This window comes from Euprymna scolopes, chromosome 3, assembly GCF_053919585.1.
Source record: "Euprymna scolopes isolate OS-2025 chromosome 3, ASM5391958v1, whole genome shotgun sequence".
Classification (NCBI taxonomy): Eukaryota; Metazoa; Mollusca; class Cephalopoda; order Sepiida; family Sepiolidae; genus Euprymna; species Euprymna scolopes.
In genome coordinates this window covers 139,009,527-139,029,175 of record NC_136484.1, presented here as the reverse complement: position 1 = coordinate 139,029,175, position 19,649 = coordinate 139,009,527, and the positions used below count along the sequence as shown (strand labels likewise).

At 32.1% G+C, this 19,649-nt stretch overlaps 1 protein-coding gene across 1 annotated transcript in view; it reads left to right on the top strand.

Moving 5' to 3' along the window:
- LOC145259263 (uncharacterized) overlaps window positions 1–19,649 on the top strand; it is a 235,693-nt gene that overhangs the window by 154,560 nt on the left and 61,484 nt on the right. Inside the window, exon 2 of the mRNA XM_080117101.1 lies at window positions 7,597–7,786. Coding sequence (XP_079973227.1) covers window positions 7,597–7,786 — 190 coding nt within the window. The remainder of the gene's footprint in view (window positions 1–7,596; window positions 7,787–19,649) is intronic.

Below are 19,649 nucleotides of genomic sequence, written 5' to 3'. Positions count from 1 at the left end.
AGGAATTTCGTTTTAATGAAGATAGATGTGCTACAAAAAGTGGGTAGAACTTGAAGGAATTGGAAACGGTTGTTGAAGATATGGGATGGTAAAGATTGATGAATAAAGATGTGAATGATATAAATTGTGGAGAGGGCAAATGCAGAAGTCTAATCTCATCAAAGGATTTATAAACAAGAAACTGTATGCAGCGAAGACGCACACATTCGATATGATGTTATGTAACATTTCAGCTTAGAAACAGACAATTAATAGTAAAATTATGAACTGAAATTTTCCATCTGAATAAGAGCAATTAGTTTCATAGTAAATATTAAATTAAATAATTTTATTACTAATTTAATGATTAGCATAATTGTTTTCTTGCTTTGTATTAGCTATAATCAAAAGTAAAGATGCTCAAACTGATTAATATCTCAACTAACTAACAGGGTTGTAGAGTCAGAGGTTTTAGCTGGAGTTGTAAGAATGCTAAAGAATCAACAGACAGTCTGAATTTGGGAAGATTTTAAAATAAGGCATTTGTCAGTCAGATATTTTGAAATTCTAGGAGTCAGTTTGGATGAATTTTAAGAGTCTAATTCAGACTTTGCAACCATGCTTACTAAATGGATGCAATTTAAAAATAAAGATGTGCATTACAGAAATAATGTTCTTATTAGTAAAATCATAAAACTATGATTGGTCATAAGTTCCTCTCTGGTCTATTTAATTTACTACCTGTATCTACCCGGCATTGCTCGGATATTTTTTTTAATTTCATTTTTTTTTTTTTTTTTTTTTTTTTAAATTGATGTTCATTCTTTTCTTAAATTTTGAAAATTTATTTGAGCTTTTTTAAATAAAATTTTGAAATTTTAACTTATACTTTTATATTTTGGTTCCATTAATAATTTAATGACAAAATTATACCATAACTTGGTTGAAGTAATGTTTCTTTAATTTATTTATAAAAGGATTTAATGTAAGTATATATTCCTAAACCTGAATAGATCTTGTTTGTTTGTCCCCGTTTACAGTGGATGTCACAAGGGGATGGCATCAGTCACTGAAACAGATGGAAGACATTAGGAATATCCTCTGCCATAAATGCATGATCTCATCGTTTTCTGACATTATTAAAGAAAGCGTGGAAGCCATTGGGGAAAAGATTCTTTAAGAATCACAAGATCCATTAAAATATAACATGGAAGATCCATGACTCTGGAGACAGTGACTATATCTATATATTACACACACACACACACACCCATTGATGTGTGTGTCTAGTAGCTTCTGAAGCTTCCACTGTTTTCATACATGATTTGCTAAAAATTTTAAAACTTTAAATGAATTTCTATTTTGAAATGTAAATGATTTCAAATTTCCAAGAGTCACAAAGTAATTATATATATATATATATATATATATATATATATATATATATATATATATATGTTCTTTTTAGTATTAGAAAATATTAAAATGGCAGATTGTTTATGAATAACACCAAAATACATTCCCGTGAATTTAATTTTGTAATTAAATTATATTTTTAAATAAGATTTAAAAATAACCCTTGGTTTTAATAGTTACATTTTTATTTTATTTTAATGAATAATTGATTAATAGGTAAATAAAAATAATCATGTAAGTCTCATAGACACAAGAAACACTTGTTCATGCAGACACAGAAAATATTACACAATTTTATTAATATATTATTTAAGTCCTTGCTAGTAGATTAAGTGACTTTTCATGTTATGTGAGCCAATAACAAATGATATTCAATAGACATAGAATTCATCAGGTAGAAAACATTTGAAAGAACCCTTAAATGTCTTTTTAGCGCTATTTAATTTTGTTGACTGGTGCGGTTTCGTTTTGTTTATTCTCCGTTTTGTATCATCTCCTCTTACCAATATTAAATTCAAATTGTACCAAATATTTAAAATTCTTTCATAGCCGATATTTTTTCTTCCTATTTATTATAATCATGTTCTTTCTCCCAATAAATTATTTTACAAAACCTTCATTAGGTCCTTCCGACCTAAACTTAACCCTAATTGGTAACCACTCAGACTTAAATAAAAAAAATTAACTATCTTAAAATTCTAAAATGGCCTAGATCTTTTTACGTTAAATTTATATAGAAGACTGATCTCCCACTCTATTAGTTTTCTTTTCACCAAGTTTCCATAATTTCCTTAAAAAATTGAAAATGAAACATTTTTTATGAAATGAAAATAAAATCGCATTGGAGGTGTGTTAGGGTTGATTCAGCGAAGTGTACAAATTTACAAAAAGAAATGTTTTTCATTATGGTCTTATTTTTGTTTTAAGACTAAAAAAGAACAAAATAAGGTAAGAATGTAATACAAAAACTCAAATTAACTGGAATGAAATTGCTCCAGTCAAGAAAGATAAATTAGTATATTTTTAAAATATTTTCTTCCAATATTTAGGTATTTTTATATTTGAATATTGCTTTTGATGATGGTGGAAAATAGTCCTGAAAAAGTCCATTTTAATTCCGTTTATTTTAAATGTTACCAAGTTTTTCATACTATTTTTACATGTACATGAATCTTTCTTCCATCTACAAACGTCTAGCTTGCTAGCATTTCAGTGATCTTTATCAGCCTCTTTTCATTACACTTGCATTATTTCTTCTATAATTAACTCATTTGGAAGATGGAAAAACCGATAAGCATAACAAAGATCTTCATGATTTCATTGTTTTCATCAAGACATCAAAACCTTAGTGTTCAATGTGAAGTGTTTTCATTGTAATTAATTGATATTTTATCACTGTTAATTCATTACTTATTCAATACTAGTATGTCTACCCAGCATTATCAGGCCAGTATGGATAACACTTTAGATAAATGAAAAAAAGTGTAGCATCTTTTAAAAGTTATATACAATATTTTTTTATTTTAAATATTTTTTCACTAGAGACTAATGTATTATGCTTTAGCTATCTTCAGTATAAAAATTAAATATAATAGAAAAAAAAAAAAATCAAAGAAACCAAGCAAACATGATCAACTGTTTGATGTTTTGTCTTTGAAACAATTACCAGTAAAAAACAAAACAAACTTTAACCCCTATCCTTTGCAGCGACTTAGTCACTAAAAGAATCAGTATTAATTTTTATAATTTTTATTTTATTTATTTATTTATTTATTTTTACTAATCAGCTGAAGGTGATATTAAATCCAGTGAGGTAAGGTTGGTAAATGTATTTTGTGTAGTATCCGACTTTTAGCTGAGAATTACAACTTTCCTTCGTTTAAAATTTTCATAAATTAAATTCTAAAACTAACTAAAAATAAAATAAATATGCAAGACACACCCATGAAGCTGATATATTCTTTCTCAGCGTTGCTTCTGTAAATATATATATATATATATATCTTGATTCTTTTGTGGGGGATCAGCAGTAACAAATTGAAGTAATTGAGGAGATGGACATTTTAGAATGATTTTTTTTTTCTTTTTCTCCAAGTTGCCAAGGAAAGCTAGATAGAATGGGAGACAGGGAGAGAAAAAAAAAAATGACAGAAATACTTCTATTTTGTTGTTCATACATCCAGGAAGTGTCAGGTAACCATGCTAGTTCAATATGAAGAAAAACAAAAAATTGAAAAATGAACGAGAAAAAACAAATTGACTTTAACATTTTGAATTAACTTGTGTATAGATTTAATTTTAAAGATTTGTAATACAAGAGTTTTCCAAAAGTAAAATCTCTTTCTCTCTTGTTTAAAAGCTAAAAGATGTGAGTGGTACCATTGAAATGAACAACCTTTTTGTGCTCTAAAGTTTATTTTTCCACAAGTTACTATAATTCTCAATGTGTTTTGCCAAAAATTCAATAATGCATCCCTGCTTATGATGAATGTCTATGACAATGGTTGCTTTCTTAGTCTCACACCGTGAATATCTGCAGCAGAGAGATGAAATTTTCAGGTCATGAATGCATAAGTTCAGTCATCATAACAATGTATTTTGCAATCTCCTGTGATCAATTGAAGTGAAACAAAAAAAATAGGAGGCATTACATTTGGAACGCTCCTTGTATTTTAATGTCTGCATTAGTGATGGGACGATGCCAAAATTTTTCCCGATTCCGATTCCGTTCAAAATTTCCGATTCCGATCCGATTCCGGATTCCGATTCCGATTCTTGTAAAATTTATACATATTTAATTAGAGATTTTTTTTTGTTTGTTTTTTCGTAAATTTTGAAATTATTACATAAACCCCTGGTTAATGTCCGCGTATATTTTATCTCAAATGTTTGCCTTGTAATTGATTAAAAATTGTAACACAACAAAACATTTATTTTGATTTTAAAACAAAGCTATATTGTACCAGTTCGTATTTACTGTATAACATGCTACTTACATGAATAGTGGAAAATATTCGAAGATTGGTAGGCAAAATAAGAAAACGATGTAAGAACAATATATTTAACGCCACTTAGCAAAGCCACATCTCATTGTTACGAACGAATTTCTAAATAATAATATTACTATTATGAAAACCATTTTTAACGTGAGATTGCGTGAGCTTTCTGTGCTTTCTCTTGCAGCTAAATCCCTATTCCAAAATGAAATATTACTTTTATAGATTACGTGTTAGAACATTTTTTTAATTGGCGGAAAGAAAAGCGATCATTTAGAATTTAGAGTGTAAGATCAGTTTCGAATATAAATTTAACGTAAAATGATCATCATTTCTGGCCATCCTAATTCTTTATGGATATTAACTAAAGTGTTTCCCACTAAATTAAGTTCGGTTTGCAACGTTGTAAAACCATGTGTAATCGCTTAAAAAGTAGACACCCTATCCCCAATAAGCGCACATAATTTAAAATTGGTAACACACTACAGCTCATGTTACGTTATATTTATTTGTGAAACTGACCGTCTATTTTAAATTCCTAATCGTTTTATATTAGTGTTGTGTCGATTAATCGGAATCGGGAATCGGATAAATCGGTAATTTTGGGGGTATCGGAATCGGTATTGGAATCGGAAAAATTTGTGCCTAATTTCCGATTCCCAAATCGATTCTTTTAATATTTTTAAAAAGTTCATTTTCAATTGTTTGTACCGATTATAAATATTTCTTTCTTTTAAACTATTAGTAAAACTAAAGAAGATCTAAACTTATTTTATATGCGTAAAATAAACAAAACAAAAATTGAAACTTTGCGAAAATTCGCTAGGTAACCTTTAGAAGAATGCAGTTTATTTTCAAAGTAGCGAAAGAATTGTCTAAAATTAAAGAAATATTTTGCCCAGAAAAATAATATCAAACATTATTGCTAATTAAATGAAAAGTAGAATATAAAAGTGTTGGGTTTTGTCGGTATGTTTGCTGCTCCCTCACTCGGCAATCGGTATTGACAAATATAACAAGCCGTGCATGCATGGTCCCCCTCTATGTGAGGAGGGGGGATCGAATAAAGTGATAAAAAAAGTGATACATAACTGATAAAAAAACAATTTGGAGTGAAAAAAAATTTTCCAAAGTTTTCAGAAAAATGACTAAGTTCAACTTTTGCTCCACACCCAATATTAGCCCTAAAACCTCCAGGGCTTGTGACTCTGATTTTTCCCAGGGTCAGTGATACTTCCATCAGGTGTATATCAGGTATGCCCATGGTTTTGCCAAGTTTCAGAAAAATCTAATGAATGGATGAAAAGTTATTCTGAAAAATATGTCAATTTTGTCTATTTAGAGTCATTTTGAGGTATTTTTTTTACCTCTTTTGCCCCCATGGAGGAGCTGATTACTTGTAAAAATGGACAAACGGCTATGTTTCAGGCCTTAAGACATGTAAATTTGAGTTCAGCACCATAAAAAAACACTAAATAGAGATACATAATCACATTTTAGACAAATATGAAAAAAAGAGCCTAAAAAAGGGGTGGTTTTTAGCCCTAAAAGTTCCCGGGAGGCGCAAACCAGAGTTTTGCCAGGGTCAGCGATACTGAATTTACATTTGCAACAATTGCCTTCACATTTTGGACAAGTTTCAGTAAAATCTAATGGACGGGAAAAAAGTTATGGGGCCAAAAGTGTCATTTTTGCCATTTTGGGTATTTTTGACCCCTTTTTAGCCCCTGGGGGAGCAACGAGAGTTTTCTTAAAAAATAAACTCGATGTTGTGCACATCTACGTATTGGAGTACAACTTGTGGCAAAATTTCAGAAAAAAGTAATGGACGGTTATCCGGGAATCATCCGGACGAACGAACGGACGAACGCCACTGAAAACTATAGTCCCTCTCCGATAAATCGGGGGGGGGGGGCCAACAAGGAATGGGCAAAATTGTGAAAAGGCTTGGCCTTTGATTTAATTTGAAATATGCTTCCAGTGTGATTTTCTTTGATTCTGCCGGTATTGTTTATGTTTATACTTAAGGATTGCTACGACGGCGCCAATGCCGTCTGAAGCCGAGGCCTCCGTGAGATATATATATATATATATATATATATATATCACGGAGGCCTCGCTGAAGCCCGCCAATCTCACTCAAAAGTTGAGTTGAAAGTATTATGGGGTAATTAACACCTTCGATGCCGTTGGTTTCGACAACAATACTTTTTCACACCCACTTGCCAAATTTCTCAAGGAGTTTAATATGAAAAGATTTCAAACGAATCGAGTTTTATTTTATTTTCCTGGAGCCACATTGTCTGACACCGTCGCATTTTTCTCGGGTTTCGGAAAAGTTAAAAATATACATGAATATCTCACAATGAATTTATCAAAGTCTGGATAAAATAGATAAAGAGAAAACATTTAGAAATTTTTCAGATTGAAAAAGAAATTATATTTACATTTAAAAGTCCCCCCTCATTGAAATTCTACTTTTGGACGATATTTGTAAACCCACTAAAAACCAAATTATTTTTAGATCTAGGATGAAGCTCTAAGCTGTCTTCACGTATTAAAAAAGGGTGCTTGTGCAGTTTACACTATGTTAAAAAACGAAAAATAAAAAATATATATATATTCTACGTACTCGTTATGGAATGAAGTTCTCATAAAAAAATCACGTAATTTCATCAAGTAGTTTTTATTTTATGCCGTAAAAACGATTTGGGAAATTCGGAATCTTCCTAAAAAAACTGCGATAATTAGTCAAGGGAGCGTAAAACAAAAACTATTTAATGAAATTACGTGATTTTGTTATGAGAACTTCATTCTATAACGAGTACGTAGATCTATAGAGTTTAGTTTTACTAATAGTTTAAAAGAAATAAATATTTATAATCGGTACAAGCAATTGAAAATTAACTTTTGAAAAATATTCAAAGAATCGATTTTGGAATCGGAAATTATACACAAATTTTTCCGATGCCGATTCCGATTCCCCGAAAATTACAGATTTAACCGATTCCCGATTCCGATTCCGATTCATCGGCACAACACTAGTCTGCATTAACTCCTGTTCATTTGGATGCCGAATCATACTGCTGCACATTAATCTGTTTAGTTAAATGCAGAAAAATTTTTGTTATTTTTTATTTTATTTTTATTTTATTTTTTTATTTTAGTTACTTATAATTACACAAAATGTTTTGTTTCATTTCAGGATGAGGTCGTTGAGAATGCAGAATTGTCGTCGGTGGTGGTGCAGCATCAGACAAATCCTGCTTTTGAGGAGCTACGAGTGGCAGAGGTAGCAGTGCCATCAACGGGTACTACCATCTTGGAAGATGGTGACTCTTCAGAAATGGTCCCGTTGAAGGCAGCTCTTACAAAAGAAAAAAAGAAAGATAAGGGTAAATTTCTGTTCCCAGCAATTTCATATCTTTTACTTTGGAATAGATCATATTGATTTTTTTTTTTTTTAATTCATATCAGCACTATTGTGTTTTATCCAAGTTTTATCTGGAAATAGAAATAATTAAATTCTATAATGTTTTTAGACAACATCTTTTCATTAAAACCAAACTGTCTTGGTTTTAGTCTTTTGAAGATTTTGAATTAGTTTCTTGATATAGATCAGAACTATTAAGTCTCATAGTTAATCTGATTTTATGATTCATTTACAAGTTTAGTATGATAAATCTAAAATCAAAAATTATCTTGTTTATTTAAAGTCAGATACAAATTGCAATCAGTCTGTCATGATCCAGACTAATCTGTCTTTAAATCCTTTCACTATTTTATTAGCACAGATATATCCTTTTTTTTCTCTATAGTTTTGTTTTTTCTAAAAATACTTATTCTGGCTAAGAAAACTGAGTGGAGAGATTTTTCCTTGCTCACTGAGAGAAATTAAAAGTAAGTTATCATGTGTAGTTATACGGAGTTCTCTTTGGGGTTAGAAAGTCAAATTTTAGAATGAAAATAAAATGAATGGAAATAAAAATGCCAGGAGTTGGGGGGGGGGTGCAGACTTTTACTCTGAAGAATTAGTACTTTAAATAATGGAAGATTTACAATAAGGAGTTGGAATTAGAGTATATATCTTCCCATTCAACAACTCTTACGGCCTTGAGGTTTTCAAAAATAAATATTTCTCATATCCGCATTAATTTCACAAATTAATTACTTTATTACTATTAATCTATTAGTATTATACAAACTTTAAAAAATTCCGATTTCACAAAATAATTGACTGTAACATTAAAATTACCAAACTTAATTTTATGGTTCCTCAAACACAAGTCAGTTTTTTCTTTTACTTTCAGGCAATGCCAAGGTACATAATTTTCTATCTAGAGGACTATTTCTAATATTTTCAAATCTAAATCCTAAAATCCATTTAAGAATGATGTTACTAACTTAAGTTCTTTATTTGTTATCTCCAAAAGTGACTATAAAAAAATTCAAAAGAAAATCAGTTTAACTAAAACAAAAAATATTATTTTTGTTGGCCATAAATTATTAATACCCAAAGTAAAACAGATTTTTTCAGTTGTTCTCACAAACATGTGAAATTTACACCATTGAAAAATAAATTCCATTTCTATAAAAATATGCATTTCAAGTTCATATGTACATTTTCACTTCACACACATTTAAAAAATGAGAGAAAGAAGGTGATTGCTGATCAATATGATGTTGCTAAGGTAGAAATTTCCAACTTTACCCATTGTAAAATGAACTGTTCCCAAATCAAATGTCAGCCAAACAATAGAGTAAATACTTAAAAAGTACATTCGTTTGAATTATTTGAAGAATATTTAGCTGGCAAATTATTTTTATGTTGAGAAAACAATATTGTTTTAAAATGAATTGAATTGCCATAATTTTAAATAAATGAACTGACATTCATTTTATTTAATAAAATGATAACGTTTTTTTTCCCCTCTAATTATCGATATTATAGGGGGAAAAAAAGAGGTAATTCCTATGCCACTCTTTTGCACTCACTATTCCAAGCTCATATTGCAGTGTATTTTTGAGCAAGAATATGCAAATTTTGTCACAGGTTTATAAATATAATTTGCCTGCCTTGCTTCACTCTCAGCTATGTAATCCCACATAGCTAGTAGCAAATATTTTTCTCTCTATAAATTTAGTCCTCACACAAAACCTGAAATCATCGGGGGGGGGGTATTTTTGTTTTATTTATTTTTTTTTTTTTCAAAGTCATGCTTACCCACATGACACTGGTAAATTATTTGAGTTATTAACTACATTAATTTTATACATATTACGTTGACCTAAAACTAGAAAATAACAAGTTTATTTCTTTAATAAATTATCATTTAAGCAATATTTACAAAATTGCTTCTCAAACTTCATCTGACAACAGTACCCTTGTATTTAGTCGCCTATGCTTCTGCTTCGCCTTAAGGTTACTACTGACAATATAACAGTTGTGGTTATTTTTGAGGTGCTTATGTCGAAAGCAGACACAGATTTTTATAACTGTTCAGTTCTTTCACCTAACAATTTATAAAATCGTATCTTCATTTTTTTTTTTCTACTAAAAACAAACAAAAAAACAGTTTTATTTTTTCTAAATGTGCTTATGTGGAAAACACATTTTTATGACTGATACTTTTACATAAGAATTTAATAAAAAGATATTTTAGCATTATTAGTAGTAGTAGTATTAAATACTGTTCCCTGCCATAAAGTGACAGTAATTATCTTAAAAAAAACCATGACCACCATGGATGACAGTGTCTGCCACTGAATGACAGTGCCCGACATTTGAAGACATGTGATGTGCCTGCCCCTGTCAAGAAGTGACAGTAACCACAGTTGATTTCATTGCAGAGCAGTCCAATGAGGCTCGGTACTGGTTATGATTGATAGTTGTAGAGGAAGCCAATGCTTGCCACTGAACACAAATAACCGCCTACGTTTAATTTTGAAGTAGCCCAATGGAGGCTGATACTCTGGTGCTACCAGATCAGGCTGTCTAGTGGCTTCCTGAGACGAAATGCACCTACATTAAACTTCTGTTTTTTGTTTTCTATTCTTTTTTGTAAAACTTAATTATGTTCTACAAAAACAAAAACAACAGCGTCCTTCCCCTTCCCCCCCCCTTTTTTTTCCTTCTCTACTTCCCAACCCCGTCGGTGAGGCATTAGAATACACCGACTGTCCCCATACAGAGAGTAAAAGCTTCTCAAAGGGGCCACCTGTTGGTCGTGGGTGGCGACCTGTAATGACTCGAAAAAGGATCCTGGTGGTTGAGCAACTGATATATAGGGAAATTAAAGATATCAGTTGCAACACTCCACTTTGGCCTCGTACAAGGCTAGACGGGCAGTCGGAAGGGCCCGATCCGATCAATCGGCTAGTTACGTCAAGCCCTAACACATCTACTTTTCTATCAATTTCCTCTAAACTGTAACAAATACAGTTCTACCCTGTACCACTATAAACTATATACATTTTCCCCCCTCTTTTCTATGTTAGAAGGCGGTGGCTAGGGTCAAATATGCCAAGTGATTAGTCATGACATGGCTGTATAGTGCCAGAAGTTACCACAAATGACTTGGATTGTGTAACTAAAGGATTATTGGTGCTCATGGCTCCCATTTGGAACATGTATACTGTTTATGTAGCCCTGGTATGACAAGGCGAATGGGTTTCCCCCTTAACATGCCCCAATATTGCACTCCGAGGTGGGTGGAGAGCATAAATAATGAATTTAAAATATATGACCAATCATAAAAACTCCAAGCGCCAACACGTCGACTCGGATAGTTTAGATAATGAACTACATGAAACATCCTCAAAATTTATTGTATTGGAATCCACCGAAGAAACCAAAATAACTGACTTATTACCGTTTATTATACATAAAATTATATCGGCATATATTACCCCCTAAAATGTAAAAACTTTAAAAAATAAAACCCTACCGGTGGAAGTGATAAGAGAAAAACCTGCCACTTTTCTTCTTTGAATGAAAACTATCCACACAAGAATCTGAATACATCCAAAGGTGTAGTAAAATCGAAAGACCTCAATGTGCACTATTGAAGAGATAACAAAAGAACTTAAAAACCAAGGAGTAATAAACGTTAAAAGAATTACAATAAAAAAAAAGAATCAGACTATACATTCGAACACTTACATTATGCAGTTTGATAGACCCACTATCCCAAAAGAAATCAAAATTGGGTTCAATGTTGAAAAAGTTGAATCCTTTATACCAAACTCGCTTTGGTGCTTTAAATGCCAGAAGTTTGGGCACCATGAGGATGCATGTAGGAGATGAGCAGTGTGTGGCAGATGTGGCCAGAGAGATCCAAACCACACTTGTCAATGACTTCAATCTTGATTGCAAATTGTGGAGAAAACCATCCTGCTTATGCTAGAGCATGCAGAATCTGGAAAAAAGAAAAGGAAGTAGTGTCAATAAAACATATAAAAACATCTCCTTCCTCGAAGCTAGGAAAATAGTAGATGGATACATGAAGAAAAAGACGTACTCTCAAGTCACCTCAAGTTGTATATCATCCAACATCACTAACCAAGACTCCAAATACGAAATACTAATAAACAAATTGTTACAATTGGGACCAAACAACTGGCCCAAATTTATAAATTAAATCCAACCAAACATATCATCAAAAATTAATCATCCCATTAAATCCTCAACTAATGTTACCAATAAAACAAATTCTCAACCAAAATCAGAACATCCAAGAAAACAAAGTCGATCAAAAGAAAGACCACAAAAATCACCAGTATGTCGTGCAGATGTTGAAAAAGACGAAATTAAGGAAAAACAAAATCCGTTAAAAGAAAGACCGCACAGGTCACCAATACGTCTTCCCCCTGGTGAAAAAAACACACTTGAAAAACAAACAAAAAATACATCCACCAAAAAACAAAATAATATAAAGAAATTGCCACAAACAGAAGCCACTACTACTTCTACAAATAGATTTACGGAATTAGAAGACATGGAAACTGAAGTTACTCCTCAAACCAAAAAAAAAAATCATCATGAATTACAAAATAATCCAATGGAATTACCGTGGATTGAAGGCAAATTACAATGAAATTTTATTGTTGCAAACCAAATTTAATCCTTTGGTTATTTGTCTCCAAGAAACCTTCAAGAATGAGGACAATTTGAATATAAAACACTATCAACAATATAACTACATTCATAATACAGGACTTAATAATAATGTAACCCTTTTCCCCCTCCCATTGCAAAACCCAATCATATTCTGCAAGGCAGAGAATAAAAATGACAAAATCCGCTATAAAACAACCAACCCAAAAGCTATGAACTAACGATTGAAAATACAAGGAGCTTGAAGAATAAAAATCTCATAAAATAACTGGATACAACATCGAATACTATTCCCAAAATAACTGGGCTCTGCATTAAATAACCCACAAAGGGTTAATATGCCGTTAAACAAAAGAAAAAAAAAGGAGGCTGATACTGGTCATGACCACCAGTGATCGACAGTGTATGCCGGGAACTGACAGTGGCAGTTGTAAAGGCAGCCAAGGTCCACCAGTAAATGCAAGTAATCACCTCAATACAGCACTAACTGCCAGTGACCATCACTGCATGTATGTACCGCGAGGTAAAATACCAGGTTGAGAAACTGGCACGGTCTACCCTTCTTTCGTAAATGGAACTCTCTTAAGCCATGGTAAGCATCCTATCTAGTGATGGCATCACAATAAAAAATACCCTTGATAGCCCTGATGAAGCATCAAGTAATCAGCTACTGGCAAGATCTGAATTACACTACAAACTTGTGTAGTGAGTTCAATCTCGGTTGCGGCAGCACTGGATAGATAGATGGAGTGATTTGTTTTAAATTAGAAATCCCATTTTTCTTTTTATTACATAATATTTTATTTTTTTTATTTCCATCAAAAGCAAGTAAAAGATTAAATGCAAGGTTTTAAGTATTTTAATTTAACACAAAATAAATTGACCGTTTCTATAATGTCCAACTCTAGTGCCCAGGATTTAGTGCAATATTCATTGTAAGATTTTATTAAAGATGTAAATATTCTAACAATAACATTTGCTTAAATAAAATGTCAAATCATTGACTCAATCATATTTTTAGCCTTAGAAATAAACGGAATATGATTGGGACTTAAATGTATACTCAAAAGTGACCTGCATTCATATTTTTTTCATGTTCCAATATGTAAAATTCAAACTTTTCCTGTATTTTCTCTTTATTAACCTTAAAACACATAAAACCTTTAGGAATACTAGAGTATTTTATAATTCAGAGTAACTGTTATCAACTTTTACTTGTCTTATTTAGACAAAAATATTTTTCACAATTTTCTAAAATCTTGGGAATCTTGTCTATTATAGATTTTATCACTTGATTTAATTATTTCCACATTTCATTAGCATCCAATAGGTTCAAACTATGATTTCAAATCAATATTGTCTCATTTTTCTGACACTAAATTTGCTGAATTTTTTTATCAGTTTTAAAATTTATATCCTCAAAATCTGTTTTCATTTTATTTTCTATTTGAATACATGCATTCAGATTTACCTAACAATATATGTATTACACGATACTTTTTTTTTCTTCAGTTTCTTACTAGTTAATATCTGGTATTTTTACATATTAATAAAAACCTTTTATTGTAAATCATAACTGTTAACCTTTAGATAATATTCTAATAAGTTTGCAGAAAAAATTTCTATGTTAAAAGTATCAATTTCAAGGCCATAGCTATAACAGGCCGAGAGATCTAACATTTGGGAAATTCTATTGGGAGCAATATTTCCAGTCAATAAGCAGAAATCTTTTTATCTGCTTACACTTCACTTTCATTGCTCCAAGAGAATTCTGGAAGGGAATTCTAACCTATCAATCATTACTTTCTTTATAATCAGTTCCCCATTAGGGTCATTCCAAAAGTAAAGCCTCCTATTTTTTTTAACTCCAAATGTTAAAGCGATACGAAGATTGTAGTAGTACCATTAAAATGAGGAATCTTTTTGTACCCCAGAATTTATTTTTCTGTATAGTCACCACTATTCTCTGTGCACCTTTGCCAACTTCTTTTGATCGATTATAAGTCTTGAGTGGGCTTTGTCACTCGCATCTTTGTCACCACTATGAAATCAACAAACCCCTCCCCTAACTTTGACATCAACTGCATCAGCTTCATAAATATTCAACAGGCACCAGTGAATGTTAATTCAATTTTTTCTGCATGGAGGAATTCAATGACACTTCCATGACAGAGGTTACTTTCTTGGAGTCTCACACCATCAATATCTGCAAGAGAGAGATGAAATTTTCAGGTCACAATTACATAAGTTCAGTCATTATAACAATGCAATTTGCAATCCCCTTTGATCTATTAGGGTGAAATAAAAAAAAATAGGCATTACTTTTTGAACATCTATTGTAGCAATAAAATCTTTCTTGTAATTAATAACCAGGGTTATTAAGTTTATTGTAACTTAAATAATATTCTAATGTTTACTTAAAAACATAACCATAATTATAAATCAAGCAAACAAGTATCTTCTTATTTATTTATGGAATTTATAAACTATAAAATTAAGAACCACTATTATAAAAAAGTCCCTTATTTACTTAACTCTCCACAAGGCCAAAGTTAGATACAGTCAGTTTTAATGTGAACGAAAAAGCAGATCTTCAAGAAAGAGTGCTCTGAATTGGGACAAGAATAAAATTATTCCAGCCTCAAACGTGTTCTCCTTCATTGACTGAAGACACAAAAAATGAAGATCAGAATCGATACTACCCTTTAGAGCAAAGTTATCAAAAAAAGTTGTAGGTGAACTTGAGTCCCCCTTTTTTTCATTCAAGCAAATTATAGTTGAAGATTTGTTCCCATATATATATATATATATATATATATATATATATATATATATATATATATATATATATATATAATAAAACATCCAGAATGTTTTTAAAACAAATAGATGTAAAAAAAAAAATTCTGTAGATATTTACACATCCATGTTAAAGCATCTAACATAACTTTAAATTATTAAGTCATTGTTTGCTCGAACTCTGGATTAAATACTCTTAAATACCCTTATAATGCATAATCATTAGTTGTGGAGAACACTATTGAAAATGTTAGTTAAAATGTAATTTTTATTTTGGTTCAATGCAGTAAACTCCCTGTGTGTAGATATGGCCTTAGTCCAGGCAACCACAAATGTTGTAGATATCTTGCTATCAGTCAGACTAAATATTTGCCAAATTTAAAAAGAGAAAGAAAAAAAAATTTGCAGATACCTTTTTTTTCTAAAATGGTCAAGTACTTATTTGATCTCTAAACAAAAAATAGACAACATTTTTAGATCAACTACAATTCTTTAAAAATGAGTCATTTTATCAAACCCTGTATGTTAGATTTTAAAGTTTAATAAAATCAAATTATAATAATGAAAAAAAATTTTTTCCAAATATATATAAGATGCCATTTTGTTTTATTGGACCTAGTAATTCATTCTTGTTTGTCTGTTCGTTTGTTCACACTTTTCTCAATAACCACACTTTGGATTTTTAAAAAAAATTTTGTGCAAACTTTAGTCATGGTAAAAGTAAATTTTTGCCAGAACGGATTTTCTTAGATAACTCTGGTTACTCTTCACCTCCCCCTTGGGAGCCATTATAATTATAGAGGTAAACTTACCGCAAAATTATTCGTCCATTTGTTTGGTTGCACTTTTCTCAATAACCACTATTTGAAATTTTGCACAAACATTAGTCATGGTGAAAGTAAATTTTTTACTTGTGGAGAGGGACCCTGCATGCTCAGCTCGTTTCATTTAAAAAATTATATCAGCTGATTTTCATTTCAATGCTGATCCATTAACTTTAAATTTGGCAATCTATACCATTTCTCCCCTACAATAACGTCCAGAGAGTAATGTTACCGAATTTGGCCATTTTGGGTTTTGGTTGATCACTTGGCATTCGGCAATCACTTTGGCAAAGGCCCTGAATGGTGAAAGGTCCTGTCCAACAAATCACCACTTATCCTACATGAAAAGATCGAAAGGGCAAATCGTCTGGCACTGCTCTGTAAAGTCTGTATCACTGGAGCAAAAATCATTTCAAGTCAAAAGAAAAAATTCATAATTCTCAATAATACATTATCAGTAATATTCTACTATTCCCAACATTTGAGAATTAGGTTCGCCCCTTTTTTTTTTCTTCTTCATGGTACTCAATCTATCATTATTCTAATGGGGGGGGGGTCCTCCTTTTCTGGAGCAAGTTTTCATAATTGCAAGTACGTTTTCCATATTTGCGCTAAATACTTTAATTCTTATTAAAGTTTCAACTACGCGAAAGGGTTTGACAGGTAATTTAATTAACAACCGTCTTATCTAAAGTGAGGTGTGTAGTCCGTTTCATTTTTTAACAAGCAATTTGTACCATGTGAGATATTTCAGAAAACTGTCAGCGGAGTCTTGTTTCAGATATCGATCAAGATCCTAATGTTCTGGATATGGTGATAATAAAAAAATAGATAGCAAAATCTTCTGAGATCAGCTCAAGGCAGATTTTCTGACAGGACCATCCTCATTGGGAGATGTTTAACAAGCCTGAATAAAACTGTTATTTGTTTATCAAAATGTCGGCCAATTTTTATTTCACGAATTCTCAGAAAAGTTTACTTAACAAGGGCCTGCTCTTCATCATCAGATTCTATTGAGTGTTTATGGCCCAAAATAATTCAAAGGTTTTTCTTAAGAATGAACATATTTCTTTTCTCCCTCTATTTTTTTTTTTTTTTTTTTTTTTTTTTTTTGTATCTCTGCAAGCATTTAACACAATTCAAACTTTTTCTGCCAACATTTGTCTCCATCAATTCAACTATTTTCAATCCATCAACATTGTCACATGCTGTGGTTTATTTAAGAATTAATGTCGTTTTACCCAAACAACTAATATCAAAATATTTTTATATTATTGTCTCCAAAATAAAAATCGTCAAGGGGGAAGAAGCAATATTTTGAAGAATATTAAAAGAGCTTTCTCTCTTACAACTATAATTTTATTAAAGTTTAAAAAATAAAACAACTAAACAAAAATTATGAAATTAAAATTACTGCACTGCATCTCGGTTAATGTCAGGTATTCATTCATTTATTCAATTGGCAAAGAATAACTGCACAAGCTATTGCCATTTATAAGAAAAAAATGAGTGAGAATTTAGGGGGCTAAGAACAAAAAGAAACTATATAGGGGAAACTTGTGGAGGTCTGACCAGCGTCTGTCCAAGGCAGCCTTGAAGCCCTATAATATGGGCTGGTTTATCAGCTCCTCGAGTAGCTGGTTCCACGGAGATGCCACTCGAACCAAGAACACTGCTTGGTGTCGAAACCTCTGGAACCGTTGCAGGTAGACCTTTTTCTCATGCCCACGGAGCCCGCAATCCGAGGCAGGGGTGAAGGACGGGTCCTTGTCCAGGCCGCATGAAAAATGTTGTAGGCAAGGATGTGGTTGCCCATTCAAGATGCTGGACATCCTTCATGTAATAGGAGGATGTGGCCTGAATACTGTATTCGAGAATTAGGCACACTAGGGAGGTGTAGAGGGGAAGGAAAATGGAGGGAGTGAGATGACCAAATTTCGGAGGGTGAATATGATGTGGAATGCACTATCACTCCAAAATCTTGTGCTTGACTGACTGACTGACTCCAGCAGAAGGTCAGCTTGTTGGAAGTCAAGAGGGAATGGAGAAGTTGGGGGATGCCGGCCCACTGTCATGTGGCTGCACTTGGCGACGTTTAAACTCAGGTTCCAGGCCAGTGGATATCTTCAGACTTCATGGAGGCAACACTTGAGGTCTTCATAGATGCTGGGGGGGGGGGGGATTTTGACATCATTGGCAAACTGGAAGGACAGCTGAGAAATCACTTTGGGCAAGTCATTGATGAAAATGAGAAATCACAGGGGTCCAATGACTGAAGCCTGTGGCACACCACTTGTAGCACTGCATACATCAGGTATGTATAGCTAGTAGTATATAAATGAATTCTGTGAGAATAAAAGTGTAGTGTTGATTTTTAAAATGTATTATCTTCTAAAATTTACATTTTGAGTATAACTCTGGAATCTTTTGACTCTGATGTAAAATAGGTGACATTTGATTTTTCTTTAGTGAATTTGAAAAAGAAATCCGGAATGAGATCAAGTCCACATGCTTTTTAGGTGTCTAGGTTTTTTATGATATTATGTACTTGAGAAGGGGGGATTTTCAGATCATCAAGTGTGGTTTCTCTCCACAAAGGAAAATCTGAGGGAGTGGTTTGCTGGGTCCAAAGTAGAGTTGGAGGCAGGTTAGCCTTCTCAGTTTTCATGCAAACAAGTGACCTATAAATAGTCAAATCCTAAAATTAATTTTTTAGTTTCTGTCTCATTAATCGTTATCTTTTACTGGCTCTTGGCCTTGATAAGTGGTGATCCAATAGTAAAACAAAAAAAAAAAAGAAATGTGAGACAAAAACGTCAATTCATCCAATATTCATCACAAACTTAATCTTAGAAGTAATCAGTAGGGCTATGACAACAGCATATTCTTTTCATTGTTTTGATTCTCAGGTATATATCCGACACAGATAGACACAATTAATCAACCGAGAACCACATCACTCTACCTAAAAATATAAGATATTAATGGATATATACTTGAGAATCACAACAAGGAAAAGAATATGTTGTTGTCATAGCCCTAGTAATCAGTTATGTTGACACATTCTATGGTAACCCCCCCACACACACACACTCTCTTCAGTGGTTCCATTCAAACTGTACATGAGCTATTGTGCATAGGCAGCAAGCATTTCAATGTTTCAACCAACACGAATTAGCCATAAATAGACAAAATAATTTATGGCATAAAAAAACCATAGTAAAAATGTAATAGCCGCAGCTAAGAGTTGGTATACTCAGATGACAAGAAAATACAAAGTGATAAAGCTCAACTGCTTGCTCAGCAGTTCCTCTTAGACTTCATAAACCATTCCCTCCCTAACTTTCTACTATAAATGGAAACTACACCAGAGGATCTGATCATCAATCCTTTCAATGTCATTGATATCATAAAAAACATTGAGATTGCCAAATCATGTAGACTATAGCTATAAAGAAATGCTTTATGTCATCCCTTCAATGTTATAAAGGATTAGTCTGATATCTTCCAACTTTGTTT